This window comes from Poecile atricapillus, chromosome 2 (genome assembly GCF_030490865.1).
Source record: "Poecile atricapillus isolate bPoeAtr1 chromosome 2, bPoeAtr1.hap1, whole genome shotgun sequence".
NCBI classification, from domain to species: domain Eukaryota; kingdom Metazoa; phylum Chordata; class Aves; order Passeriformes; family Paridae; genus Poecile; species Poecile atricapillus.
The window spans coordinates 25761111-25776625 of NC_081250.1; the positions used below are offsets into that span (position 1 = coordinate 25761111).

A 15515-nucleotide genomic window follows, 5' to 3' on the forward strand; every position below is an offset into this window, starting at 1 on the left:
TTAATACTGGATAATCCATTGGCTCCTCTACACTAAGTCAGTAATATTTAATTATCTCTAATCTGTATTAAATTTATATTTGAATACCAGTATCATGGTCGCTATATCCATTCCATGCAGCTACAGAGGTTTGTGCACCATATATTTCAACCAGTTTATAGATCTGGTTATAAGGGCAAGCAAAGCTCAATTTGTAAAGCTCCAAGTTTTTATCATAGACTATTTTAGGCAAAGCAATAAAAATGCTCTAAAGAGTTGACAAATATCCTAATCCAATGCTCTGACAGGGGCTGAAAAATACTGGAGACCTAATAAGGGAGCTGAGGTGATACAAACCTGCAGAAAATATTATCCATTGCAATAAAGCCCTCCCTGTCCTGTCTGTCTGTGCAGCAGCATTGTTTTGGAGTACAGAACCTCAGTGCAGGTCAGGAGAAATTTAAAGCTCGAGGACGAAGAGTAACAAATAAGTACAGCCCAATGTGGAAAGTGAAACGACACCAAAGGGTTAATAACTTGGAAATATGGCTGGGAACAACCTGGAATGTGCATGACCACGACAAGAAGCATTGTACTAATCATCAGCTTGCACATAAATAAATGTTTTATCCATTGTGCACCTGCCAGAATAGAAATATAAGAGTTTTAACTCACTTCTAAGATGAATAGGACCTACAAAAAACATGAGGACTGTTAACATTTATTGCAACTGAGAGGCAGTATTTGCCTATTTCTTTTAAAAACGTTTTTTCTCTACAATAAGGTCAGTCTAAAAATTTTTTTCAAACACTTTGGTCTTGTCAAATGGCATATTATTTGCATATTTAAACGTGAATGGTGAAATAAAGATGGTAAAATATTTGAATTCAAATAAAGACAGATAATTAAAAAACATTTGACAATTGTTACTTCTTTACTCACTGGGTAACTAATTCCTTCTGTAGGAAGCATGTCAATCTCTGAAGTGGTCATTTTAGGTAACTGGCTACTAGCATCTTTCCTGGAAATTTCAGATTCCAGACTGGGAGATGGAGATAAAATATTGTATTTTCTGGTGTACACTGCAGACTCGTTCTCACAGATTTTTGTGATCAGTTTATTTTCAAGAGCTGAAAAAATTAATTAAATAATGATGATTTAAAAGGGTAATGAAAAGAAGTCACAGTAATTCAGAACAAGCTTTTAGTGCAGTATCAACCCTAAACCTTTCATTACAGTGACTTGTAAAAGACCATCTTCTGTAGTTATGTCAAAACGCAAATGAAAAGTAATAAAGTGACACAGTGTTTGAATTATTTTATTTTAGTGCCATTTTATTCTTTTAAGAAGAAACAGATAAAAATACCAAGTCCCTCTAGGAAGTAGAAGACATAGAGAAGAAAAAAACCAGTCAAAAAAATGAGGGTGAAGGAAAGGAAGTGTTTACATGCAAGAAAGAGAAACCGGGCAACAGTTTTCTACTTATCTGTAAAAACAAAAAACAACAGGGACTGGGAATATTTTTATGCTGAATGCTGGAGTCTAAACCTTAAATTTAATCCCAGCATGGATGAGACTTTAGTCTGGATTCGTCTTAATGCCTTCAGTCCAGAGTTAACTTCATTCATAACCTCAGCATAGCAGAAAAAGTTTATGCTCAGGAAAAGTACAGGCTGGTCTACAGTTAGCCTAGATCAATGTACCTTTTTCTTTATGGGTCATTATAGATTTCCTCTGGATTTTCTCCTGATTTCACCCATAGCCACAGATTTTTTTCAAGCCACATACATTGAAATATACCATGTCTATCATATCCCATTCCCGCATTTGTGGCTCCACCATTTTTTCACTGGAATCAGGCTGAAAGCATAGGTTTCCTTATGGCTTTCAGAAAACAAACAAACAAAAACCCCAAAGAAATCCCCAAAAAAAAGCCAAAAAAAGAGAAAGTGCTTGTAAGAGAGAATGAAGGGATTCCAAGACTGACAAGACCCAAAAGAAAGAGAAAGGGCTCAAGATGTTATGTCAAAGCGGAAGGAAATCTGCATCTCTCTAGGATGAAACTATGGCCAAGCACAAAGGACTGTGAAGGAAGGCTGATGCAATCTCTCACAAAAGAGGAGCATCCCAAAGAAGACCCAGGATTAGAAAACTGTTCATTGTGGTTTACTGTTTCTGCAAGAGGTAAAAATTTGGCAAAGGTTTCATTTGGCCAAAGGTGATGCGAAACAAGAGTGAGCTTTCTCCAAAAGAGAAATAAAAGCTGCCACTCAGCAGGCTGCCTTGCCTGGTCATGGGAGAGACCAAACTCCCTTACATGCTCATTTCCAGTTTCCTCTTACTGAAATAGTTTCTTTTACCTGAAAGCGTTATGAAGTCGTCTATCTGATAAACGTGTTCTTCATCAGGGTCTGTTGCAATGAGCTGCATTTCTTTCAGGAAATCATCGTAGTGAGGATCAGTCCTTTGTACAATCCCAATGACAAATATCTCAATATTTGTAGCATGAGCCTCTCTTACTACAGTATCCAGTTGTACTTTATCACGACTGTCAGCCTGTCCATCTGTTATTACAACAGCCACCTTCCTCACTGCCGGGCGTGCAGCCTGGAATAGGTGAATGGCCTCTTGGATAGCAGAAGCTGTGTATGTGCCCTCTCCTAAGTAGGGCATCTTGTCAACAGCTGATTTCAGGTACTCTTTGCTTGTGTACTGCTTCAGAGAAGACACCAGGTCCACTCTGTGGCTGAAGTTGATAATGCCAATGCGGGTTGTAGCATGGTTGGCCGAAACCTTGTCAATGAATGTTTTCATGAAGGTTTTGATAATATTGAAGTTATCTGGTCCAACACTTTCTGAGCTGTCAATGACGAATAGTAGTTCCAGTGGTGTTGCTCTACATTTGATACCACAACCTAGAAGAATAACCATTTCAGATATTTTATGAGAAACCACCTTCAAAGAATGAGTTGAACTCATACATCAGATTAACAGACAGTTAAAGCTCAGTCAATGAATTGATTTCTAGTTACTGGTATTGATCACAGAAACAGAGCTGGACCAAATTATTTTAGATATAGCTCTGGTAACCTAGTGAGCATTGTTTCCATATCAGTGGTATCCTGACATAGAAACACATAGAGAAAAAATCCACTCAGTCAATACAAATTCACTGTGTTTTATCAGAACTACTTTTTTTCCATACTGGAATGCTTACCACATATTTCATTGATAAGTCTGATAACATCTTCTCTCTGAAAAAGAGTATTAATTTGTTGTGTGATCTAGTGTTAAGAATGTTGAAATATTTATTTAATTACAAAAATATAGGCAATGAAGTATCTCATAAACAGCCTTGTGTAAGATCACATAACCTTTAAATATATTCCCCAGATAAACTACTATTGCTACAAATAATTTATTTACCTACTTACCGAAAGACCAGGTTCACCTTTTATTCCCCCAATTCCCTGAAAACATGTAGAGCGAGATAATTAACAATAGCCAATTTTTTCTAGTTTCTATTGTCTAAATTTAAGTAACATTAAAACATGTTTTACCCTTGGCCCTGGAGGTCCTGGGTCTCCAATCTCTCCTTTGGCACCTTTGCTCCCTGGATCACCTTTATCACCATAGTCTCCCTAATTTAAAACAACTGTATTAAATACAATCATAGCTCCAGTTTTGTTAATTGTCAGAGCTGAAAGCAAGGCTCATTGAGCTTTAAAGATAAATTTTTTGTCTCTTTTGATTTTTTTATTAATGGTTTATCTTGTATGCCTTATAAGAAAAATATCAGAACGCAGGCTCTCAGAGAAAGCAAAACATGCAGTAAAAGCGTCTTAAAGATTTTTTAATGAAAAATTACCATAGTTCCATAGAGGGAGTAAAGAAATCTGTATGCAAAAGTCCAGAATATATAATATTTTCTGTTCTTTGATTTTCTTAAACTCTAAAACAATGTTTGTACTGGATCTATGTTAATTGAAACTTAAGGAGAGATATAACTGCTTCAGCTCAACCACTGTGCTGAAACTCACACCAGCTCTGCATAAAAGCCAAATGAAGACCTGTGAGCTTTCTAAAGACAAATGAAGAGGCATGCTTGGACTGTTAAATCCATTGGAAAATACAATGTTTCACAGTTAGAAGAAATTTTGCACTTTTCCCCTCAACTGACTAGGCCTTTTGACTTCCAAAAAGTGAGAGGGTTCAACATTCCGAGAGAGTTTTCACATAACGGAATAAAACATTGTAAATAAGATTCAGGTGCTAAATTAGACATTTTTTCAAGATGAAGATTGCACAGGACAGTTTTTATTACTTCTCTCTGGAAATTACTTACCAGCTTACATTTCACTTGAAATTTTAAAGCTTATGAATTTATCTAGATTACAGTTAATTTTGATATTTTTCCTCATCATTACCCAGCCAACAGAATCAAACAGGTAACTCCTGTGTGATAGTCTTCACTGTGGTGATTGCTACCAGTTTTAAAGAACCCTTTTGATATTATCAGTCTGATTCTGATCTTATTCAAACTGTTGTAAATCTGATAATTGTAAATAGCTCCTTTGCAACATTAAGAAAACCAGTTTAAACTAAGTAAGGTCTTGGAATACAACTCTTATTCTATTTCACAAAATCATAATATCCAGCAAAGGATATTACTTTCCATCACTCATCCATGAATTGAATCTAACATCATCTAAGTTAATGTCAGCATTAATAATAATAGGAAAGGAAATATGATTTGCTGACTGTGGTGGTGGTGCTACTTTCTTACACTTAGATATACTAAAACCTGATCTTTATGGTACATATAGGAAATTCCTTCTGAACTAAACAATTCCTTTTCATGTGTGACAAGTCTGCTACAGTAATAGCAAACAGAAAAGTGAGTATTTGGAGAGATTTACATTGGATTACAAAGATTAGTCAATATAAAAGATGAATATGAAGATCAGTGAAAATATAGCTAGCTATTATTATAGGATGTGGCATTTGGAATGTGAGTGAAAATAGAACTAGAAGGCAGAAATTTGAATCTGTGTGAAAGAGCTTGATATTCACATAAAAACTCCCAAGCTGTTAGATGGAAATAGTTAAGCGCAGGAAATTCTCACACGAAGTTATTCAGTAAGGAAAGATTCAAATTTGGGCTTCAATCATCATATTAAAAAACAAGTCAAAGCCCTTAAATGACATTCATCATAAAGAAATTCCCTTTTTTAGTTGAAGCCTGGCAAATAAAAGGATATTTTGTAATACCTGAAGAATATAAAAAATAACTGAATACATAGTTTTAATAACTTAGAGTTATTCTCCAGCTAACAGGTATGACCTCATTCTCCATCCTACTTTGTAATCTGATCCTTAGTGACCATTAGGATTTTCATAGACTTCAAAGCTGACAGTGAGTAGAAGGTAGCTACCTTGCTAGTTAGAGAAGGTAATGTCTTTGTCTTCTGTTTCACTTCAAAGACCTGTCACACCAAATAACCAATAAAGGAAGAAAACCCCCTTTTTTTTTTCCTTACTGCAAACCTAGGATTTACCTTTCGTCCAGGAAGGCCAGTTCCTACTGATCCTTTTGGTCCAGGAAAACCTTTATTTCCTTTTTCTCCCTAAACAGAATATGACACTTAAGTTTAACTGAAAATTAATGTAAAATCAATGCTGTCTCATTCACTTTTGAACACTCTGCATCATAGAGAAAGCCAGATATTTATACTATGGGGTGAAGCACACAATTTTCAAGAAAAAAGTGGTCTAAGGCAATAAAAATAAGCAATTGGGTATGATTCTGAACATACATGAGAACCTTATAAAGTATTTTATGAAGAGTTTATGCCTGATTAATTAAATAAAAAAATTGTCATTCCACTGAAAGAGATGAAAGACAAAAATAATCTCTCAGAGGCTCAAGAGTTATTCATCCTGTCTACAAGCAATAAAATGAGATCCAAACCAAAGTTTCTCTAGAAATACACATTCATGACCTCTCCAGGGCAGACTTTTTTTTCTGATCTTAAGTAATTAAGAATACATCTCTACTCTTCACAGTGTGGAAAGCAGAACATCTTTCTGCTATTACTTCAAAAGACACTATCAGTCCAGTTACAAAGCTCAAAATTTTTTATAAGGATTGCTACACATGCCCTGCTGCACGTAGTTAGAATTAACAAGCATGCTCATGTTAGCAGTGTGGGCACACAACGTTATAAAACACGGCTGTTATATACACACAGAAAATTCTTCATAGCTTCTGGCTTCCAGAAACTTTCTTGCATTATTTAATAGGGTAACACAAGTATTTTTTATAGATCAACTGCTGTATGCATTTTAAACACAGATAGAAGTGATTTTATTTCCTGGTACATAAATTCTTCACCAAAATTCACATTACGTACATAATTCACATAACAGCAGTGCCTGATGCAGATACCAAAACCAGCTCCAGAGAATGTCAATGAGATCAGAAGCAGTTACCACATGTATCAAACCTAACTATGAGGTGCAAGTACAGGGTTAGTCAGTTCTATTTTTCAGTGAAGAGCTCTCCCTGTCCCTCTAAAGCATCTTTTTTTAATGCTTATATTGGTGCTCACAAATGGGCCTAAAAGGGTCATATTGCTCATAATGGACCGAGAAATACAAAAGTGTTTACAAGTTTCTCCAGCCATCACCTAAGGTACACCAGTGCAGCAGGACTGATCACTGACTACCCCTGCTGAGCTGGATAGGGGCTTATGGATTTCTGCAGGTAAAGAAACAGCTGCATACTGCACACCTAAGCCAACCTTCTCTTCCTTGTACCGAGGGTTCCTGGCTCCCAGGAGTTGGGAATTCACCAGGAGTTAGGTAATGAGATGCAGCTCCTCACAGTGTACAACAAGTAATGTCCATGGATGGTTTTCCCTGTCCAAATTCCAGATCTGTCTGAGATCCTGCTGAGATGACAGCTTCTGCTTGCACATGGGTGCATTGTGGTCTTGCCCCGTGCTGGGGAAAAGTATCCAAGGCACTCCACCATCCACATCTCCACTGGAGCACTGCTTTCACACCCTTGTCCTGTGAGTACCTCTTGGTCCACTAGCCTCAACTGGGGAAATTAAATGCTCTGCTTGCCACCAGGGCTACCTACCCTGATCTGCTATCCAGTAGCCTCTTGCCTCTATAAGCAGAACTTCCTCTCCCCAGTTTCTTACAGCAGCAGCAATTCACACACTATTATGTAGACACTGGAGACTGGAGAACGGTGGCTGTATCACATTACATAGCTGATGCACTAGGGGGATTTCCTGTAAACAGGAAATACTCCTAAGGCGATGGAATGAACAAAGCAATTTATTTTGCACTGTCACAGAAACTCACAGTGACTATTTTATATAATTTCCTTTAAGTTACTTTTTAGCGGGATTATGCTTCTTGGGGACCTTGTTTAGGTGTTAAAGCAGATGGCCTCTAAACACAGTGAAATGGTGTGGCAGTTTGTTTCAAGTCTTGCTGTTCAGCTCTGGGACAGACTCTCCTTCCCTCTCAGGTCATCACACAGCTTCCTGGTTAACACCTCTGCAGGTCTGCAGAGCACATGCATATGGACCAAACTCAGGATATGTTGTGTATTCCAGTGGTCCTTCACTAGTAACGAATGTCAGACACAACAAAAGTGTAGATTTATTGCAGCCATTTGTTATTGCCCATTTGACATTGTTAGGATGGCATTCGGGCAATGAAAACTGAATAAGGCCTACTGTTCTAAGTAAATCCATACCCATACAGCTGACACTTCTCACAAGCACACATGTGAGTTTCATCCTTTAAAACGTCAACTGCAGAACCAAATCCTGCTTCCTCTACTTGTGCAACAAATATCAATCAACATTAGAAAGGTTTGTCATAGATTCCATACCAGCACATTTAGTAAAACCCAAGAAATATGCTGTAGTAATCTAAAAATATTTATGGCTTTGACAGTTCAATCCATGTACATAATTAAATTCAAACTTGACTACCAGTATTACCAAAATGAACCGAGTGCAGATCTGAGAATGTCTAGACTGTGGTTTTGAAAAGGAACCAAGCACAAAGAAAGAAGGTCTGTGAATATAGCTATCAGCATACAGTAACTGGAAAACCAACTCATTTTTGGCATTCTGTTCTTACCATATGCAGACCAAGATCTCTCTCTATATATAATAAAATACTTGGAGTGATATTGATAGCTCAAATGCAGGAGTAGAGTAGCTTTAATTTGATAAAAAGTGGCCAAAAAGAATGAAGTTTGATGTGTGAAGAGACACAGGGACAAGAAGAAGATCAACAAGCATTCATGAATGGAAGAAACTGGCACTGCCAGAGCAAGGCAGTTTCAAAAGTTGCTCAGAAATAAGCTGTTCCCAAGAATTATATAAAAATAATCATAATTTTAGAAAGCAATTGTTAAGGGAAAAAAATAGAAATTGCAAGACCAATTGTACCTGCCCAATTCATGGAATGCTACAGAAACAGCAGCAGCTGAGTTTGATCCACCATATCACTACAGTTTTGTTCTCAGACCCAAAGACACTTCATAACCAGGACACATTGCTTTCCAACATCCATAAATTCCACATCCTTGCACTAGAAACATGCCTTTGTTTGACAGCGTGTCGGTAAACTGTGTTCTTCCACTGGAAATCTTCCATAATGAAACTGAGTTCTCTACATTAGTAAATCATGCTTTAGATATTTACTCATAGCAATGTAAACATAACATCCAGATATACATCTGTGTGTATCTAAATATATATAAAGAGAGAGAGACAGAGAGAGAGAGGTGTATATGTGCACACTGAGCATATTTTGGGTAACCCTTATCTTCTCACAGGAACAGAAAAATATTGTGAAATCCGTATATTTTTTTAATGTATCATCAGATGCATTTGATTACTGAAACATTTTTATCCAGAATGGAAATCGTGCTTTTATAATTAACATCAAATACCCATAGAATTAACAAAGATATATCCCAAATATTAGATTCTGCAGAGTCAGCAGAAATTCCTATTAAAGGCAGACAGGAAGGAGTTTTCCTATACCATAAAGTGACAGAGAGATGGCAAAAGTTTTTCCAGTTTTCACAAGAAGAACAAAGAGCTTGTGGAGATTCAGCAAACAAAGGAAAAAGAGGAAAGAAAATAAGGAGTTTTTCATGTCCTCACGTTAAAATATGTATTAGCTTTGTGATTACTGATAGCAATTAATACAGAGCCAAATTAAAAACAGATCAGAAACAAAGGTATAAAGAGTCATGACTCTTAACCATGTAGAGATCTCTGTCTAAGAAAGTCTGGAAACAGGATAAGTCAGAACCTATAAAAGGGAGTTATACAATAAGGAAAAAAGAAAGAGCATAATAAAGTATGGTTTTATGCTGCAAAACATCTCAGTGAAAAAAGGAAGAGCCCTCTGCGAAATAAAACCAGAAACAATGGAACACAAATATAAAAATGGAAGACATTGAAGATATAATCAAAGTAAGTCCTGAACAAAATAAATTCTGAAGGAATCTGTTTTTCTGGTAAAGCTTGTATGAAGCAATTCCACAATGGACCAAAGAAAGATTCTCCTCTGAATCTTTTTGCAAACAACACACATTTTCTTAAATGTGTTTGTTGGTTGCAGACTGTCATTGGTTTCCAATGAAGACCTATTTTCCACTGAATTCCCTCATGGTTTTACTATCTACACCCAAAATCACAGTAAGGAGAGGCACCTTTTCTAACCAAACTAGAATATTGCCCCTTTTACTGAATCACTGATGGCTGACCACTTAGAGTTGGTCACACCTGAGAACAATACTCTTGATTAAGGGAAATATTCAACCATATGCTCAATTTTAAGCAAACTGATTTAAGGAAAACAAGAGAAACTTGGGTTGTTTTCCACTGGAGCCTCCACTTTTAATAAATTTTTCCATGCATATAGGACAAGGCAATTTAACAACTGAGTACTCAGAATACGTTGTTATGTTTGTGTTTCTCCTTTTAAGGGGAGAAGTTGTGGCTGGAACTGGGTGAGTAAAAACCCAATTATATGGGAGACTGCCTAATTTCATTTATATTCCTAGATGTCTGGTTTAACTTATTTTGCCAAAGTAGATCTCTGTTACTGCCTTTTCCAAGTGTAACACAGAGGAAGCTACAGATCTAAGTAAATCAATAAGATTTGGCAGAGATAAGCCTTTTTTCCCCAGGTTAAATATATTTTTAATGACAAGAACAATAGGAGAGCAATTGGGTGAAAACAATACTGAAAACACAGCAAATACAGTAAATATTGCAATCTTGTGAATATTAAAATTAAGTGTAAAATTAGTATTTGCAGGAGTTCACTGATCTAGTGGCAAAGACAGAAAGAATACAATTAATTTCTTTAAGAAAGAGTTTAAGAAGAAACTGAACAGATATCACATTAACTCAGATTACCTTGTCTCCTTGTATGCTGATACCAGGGGGGCCAGGTGGACCAGGCAAGCCTTTACGTCCCATAACACCCTATAACAGTCAGTAAGGCAAAAAAAGGATTAGAAGGTAAACACTCTGGAAATAATCCCAAAGTCACTGCAAGCAAAATAAGTAAAACCATGTCAAAGACTAGTTCTGATTCTTCCTTGTTTTATAGTTTCTCAGTGTGGTTCTTAGTAATTATCCTTGGCAAATTCTCAGGAAAGCAAAGGAACAATTAATCTGAAAATAATGAAAGAAAATTTACTCATGACACAGAGTGGTATTTCCCTCACGTTTCCCCACACAGAAGACAACAGAAACCATGTCTACAGAACAGCTTTGTGCAATTACAAAAGGGAGGCACAATGGCAGAGGCACAAAGGACCAGAGCAATAAAACCTAATGTAAGTAAATCTGCCAGGCCTTTTAGCTAGTTTTTGGGTACTATGGGCATATGTCAAGCCCCTGTGGTGCCACAGTCTCTAGGAGCACCAGTCATTCAGAAAATCCTAAGTGGGAAGGAATGAGAGAAAAGCCAAAGCAGCACATGCTGATTTGTATCAGTACAGTCAAAGTCAGGCAGAGCCCCCGTGTTTGCAGGCAGGCTAATCTAACATTTCAAAGTGACAAAGAGAAGTATATCCTCTTGATTACATCAAAACTAAATGGTTGATATTCCTTTTTTAAAATCTGTTTTTAATTGAAAAAGTTTTCAAAATTTGATTGAGCTTAATAAAAGTTTCTGTCAAGCTCAGGTTGGACTTTTGGTTACTTTATTCTCTTATAATAAAGAATCACTGTGCTTCAGTATAGTAAGTAGAAATCATTCAGTGGTATGTATATTACCTAGATGCATATGTTGAATATTTAGGCAGAAGTACAAGAAAACTTGGTCATCATGAAATACAAATTTATAATTCTAAATATTTAACTTCTAGATACTAGTGAGGTTTGAAAAGTCATCATTATCATCTCTGCAGAAAAAAAATTGTCATAAGTTTCCACAAAATCTCTTGTGAAAAATACTGTTTATATATGTATACGTATAAATATACATAAAGGGTGGGCCATCTCAACCACAAAGCCTTCTCTTTGCAGGCTGAAAAATCCCAGCTCTCTCAGCCTTTCCTCATAGAAGAGGGAAGATCCTTCTCCAGACGTACTCTTTTCAAACAGGCTGTGTCCCCATGATTTACCAAGGTACTGAAATTTTTGCAGCTTTCAGGAAGCAAGTTAAAATCAGACACATCCTCAAAAAGTATTCATGCCTTGTTGTTTATTGTGCATTTGGAGTTAGTAATAGCAATGTTTCTTTGTTCAGATATTAGTTTATACAAAATGGCACTGGCAAGTTCTGTTCTTCTCTGCTATTATGCAAAAAGTTACAAAGATGTATCTATCTTTAAACTAACAGAAAGTGGAGAAATATACACAATGTTTCTTCTCACTGGCTTTGTAAAAAGAATTGATGGATCAACCTGTAATAAAGAAATCCGGGAAAGTACTGGATTTGTTTTCTTATCAGTATGTCTCTTTTTAATTACAAATCACTTTAGTGGAGGGAGGAAAAATTGCCCAGATGTTGCATGCTGGTTGCTTATATAATTAACTTTTTGTTTTCATATTTCTTCCCTAATGGTTTTAATAACAAAATCAATTGTATTTAATTTGATTGAGCAAAAATTGCAAACATAAAACTCATATTTAACATATTTTCCAGCATGAAATAATATCTTGGAAACAGAACAGATACAAGCAGAAGAAATGCATCATTTAAGTAATTTACCAGCTTGATAGCTCTGTTCAATCTCCAGATGTAATCTCATAAAGCTTAGCTGCAAATGCAATTTGCATCCCATTAGTAGTCTTCCTAATCCAGTTGGTAGAAGTGTATGGTTAGTGACCATGTTTACATGCTTGATTTCTCCTGAAGCTGCACCAAGGTAAATCAACAACTGATGAAGATCGTTTGGAGTCTGAGAGATCAGGGTCTGGCTGCCAGCATCACAAAAGAGCACAAAAACCTTCAACATGGCATCATACCAACCTTGGGACCCATGCTTCCCCATCCTGGAGGCCCTGGTGGCCCAGGATGGCCTCTAATTCCTCGGTCTCCCTGAAAATAGTCACAGAAATGTCAGTCAACACCCAGTAAATGTTAAAATGTTACATCTTCCATCCACGTACAAAGCAGTCAAATGACTGAGTTTAAGAAACAAGCCAAACAAATGCTACATAAATAAACACCTGCCTTATGGATAGGTATTTAAAAAAAAAAAAACAAAAACAAAAACAAAAAAACCTCAAAATACAGGCTCCCACATAATTTAAGCTCTAGGTGAAGAAAGTTATTTCCCTATTTCCCAACAGAGTTAGAACTCTACTTTGCAGGCTTATCAGCTAAAAGTAAAAAAAAAAAAAAAAAAAAAAGGCAAACCCCTTTGGAAACACCCCCATTTTTCCATCACATTTTGCAGGCACACACCAGGATGGACAGGGAGCTTACTAGTGGAACCGTGAGCATGATCCTCTTTACTGACACAGTGCTTTGTTCTAACACTAGAGATATTTAATTTCCAGAACTCTCAAATTTAGGCATTTATGAAAACGAAATTAATTTTAGAGCATCAATATAGATTAATAAAAAGAACAGCACCCATTTTTAAAAAAAAATCCTCAACATTTACCTTGATTTCAGAAAGAAATTAGGCTTAAGTGATGTATTCTGCCTGTGCTTCTGCTTGTCTGTGTTGGTTCTCTTTTTCCTTTCCAGTATATTTTGAATTCATTAGTTGATTTCAGCCAAATTGATCAGAAATGTACAGGCCTTGACTATATTAATTTTCAACAGTTTTGGTGGTAGTTGTAGGTTGGGTAATGGAGAGACATTCAATTTTTACTTTTACTGAAGAACAAAGAAAACCCAGAGGGGACTCATCCCTTAACTACCAGGCAGAGAAAAGGCAGCAGCTGTCTGGCCAGGAGAAAATGAGTGTAACAGCACCTGGTGCTGCCCCTTGTGTTGCAGACAAACCAAGCAAAGGAGATCCAGAACTTTATGAACTTAGTCTAAGCCTTACCCTTTGTAAAAAAACTAATGTCAGGGAACATTGGTGATAGGAAGAATGCCCAGGGACAGACAAGGCAGTTCTATTTTCCTCAGACTGTGACTGTACAAATGAGGGAATAGGCACACATTCAGTATATGTTTACTAGAAAAGTACCATCTATTCCTTGAAAAGAAAAAAGAAGTCTATAACTGATAAGTTAGAGATGCTGAATATTTTGAATTGTGTTTAGCTGGATATTCCTAAACCTATTCCTGTGGCAGGCAAGTGCAAGTAAAGAAACACACTGAGAAGCTGTTGAGCATCCAATATATTAAAAACAGAGCAGAAGAAATTGTATTTCTTGACAAAAGTAATATAAATCAGTATAAAAACTCTTAACTGTTCTTATTTTTGCACTTTGAAAAGGCTGTGCCTGCAGAGGGAGCATTCGATCTAGGAGAGAGGTGCAAGTACAAATCACAAATCACAGATGTCATTTGAGTTGTGGTAGATGAAATGAAATGACATATCAAACAGATTGAAAATGAAAATCAAACAGAATTTTCTACTGATCTTCTTTATATTCTGAGAAGAATGTGTGCAGTCATTACAGTGACTGCTTTTAGGTTCAGTCCCAAGAAAGAAATTCCCAAAGGTTCAGTCTCTAGAAAGACATCACTCCAATCTGTGTTTTTAAATCTATGGCTATGATACTCTCATGTTAAGTCCCAACATATGTGCTAGTTATGCAAACATACTAGGGCCCAAACTATGCTCAAGTCTGAGGGATCTGGAGAGGTGGAAACTCTGATTACAAAGGGTAAGGCTTAAACTAAGTTCATAATGCTTTCCTCCCTCATGTAATATTTAGCTTTTGAATATAATTTCCTTTTTCATACAAAGCACTGGAGATTGGCCAGTTTGAGTCAGGACATAGGCATGGTATGTGGATGCTCTTAGCTTTAAATTGCTGTGCCAGGGTGATTGGATAAAACTAAGTGCCATGTTGTCGGGAGGAAATTTTTCCCTCAGATGACCTAAGGCTTTTGTATCAGACCTTCCTTGCCAATGCAAAGAGCCAAGACATTGGCAATGTATCCATCTTCCTATCTAGTACCTGCTGTTATCAAAGGAATATTTATTAATTCTCAATGTCCCCACAAACCACAATATTAAGATGTTCATAGGATAACACTTCATAAAGAGAAGCTGTGCAGAGCAGCCAAAGATTTCCCTGTCCAAGCTTCCCTCTGAAATCTGCCAGAGATGCTAGAGCTAAGAGGTACAGATATTGCATTAAAAGGTACATTTTTAGGAGATCCTGGAATGCTGTAAAACAGCCTGTGAGCTGATGTGATGGAAACTGAATGGGAGGATACCAAATATAAATGATTCCTTATGGCCCAGTACCCAGTACACCTACAACCTGCTCTTAGACCAGTCCTGACCAAAAACAGCCTAAGGGTGACTTGAAGTCATCTGCCTCTTCCTCCCATGGGTAACACAGTCTTCCACAGGGTCGTTGCAGGTGAAGGATTGAATTTTAGCCTCACATGCTTAGTTAATACCAGATGTCTCATTGAAAAGCTCTTTTGTAGAGCTTTATAGTAATCCTCACAGTTTCTGCATTTTTTGGTTTAAAGAAAAAGTCTTTTATTTTGCTTTATGAGTTGTGAAATGGAGCAGTTCTTTTTCCTGAGGTGTCATACTAAACTGTCCTTCAGGGAATTAATTTCAAAAACCATTAATACTGTTCTTTGATGAAGTCTAATTTATTTCCTGTACTGTGCTTATAGACGAGCTTCACACCATCAGCAAAACAGTGAACTAGAAAAATACCACTGAAGTAAGAAATAAAGAGCTGAGTCAAGACACCATAAAGTGTGGGATTCCAATGTCTATTCTGTACCTTTTTTTCAATAAAAAAAAACCCAACAAAACATTCAATGCCCTAATGGTCAACTGAAACATAAATCTTGGATTTTCCAATATA

The 15515-nt window shown here is 36.6% G+C and overlaps 1 protein-coding gene across 1 annotated transcript in view; it reads right to left on the reverse strand.

Moving 5' to 3' along the window:
* COL28A1 (collagen type XXVIII alpha 1 chain) overlaps positions 1 to 15515 on the reverse strand; it is a 60132-nt gene that overhangs the window by 3449 nt on the left and 41168 nt on the right. The window contains exons 26-33 of the mRNA XM_058833558.1: positions 12520 to 12588; positions 10452 to 10520; positions 5538 to 5606; positions 3540 to 3620; positions 3414 to 3449; positions 3197 to 3233; positions 2340 to 2894; positions 922 to 1109 (exon numbers count right to left, since the gene is read on the reverse strand). Coding sequence (XP_058689541.1) covers positions 922 to 1109; positions 2340 to 2894; positions 3197 to 3233; positions 3414 to 3449; positions 3540 to 3620; positions 5538 to 5606; positions 10452 to 10520; positions 12520 to 12588 — 1104 coding nt within the window. The remainder of the gene's footprint in view (positions 1 to 921; positions 1110 to 2339; positions 2895 to 3196; positions 3234 to 3413; positions 3450 to 3539; positions 3621 to 5537; positions 5607 to 10451; positions 10521 to 12519; positions 12589 to 15515) is intronic.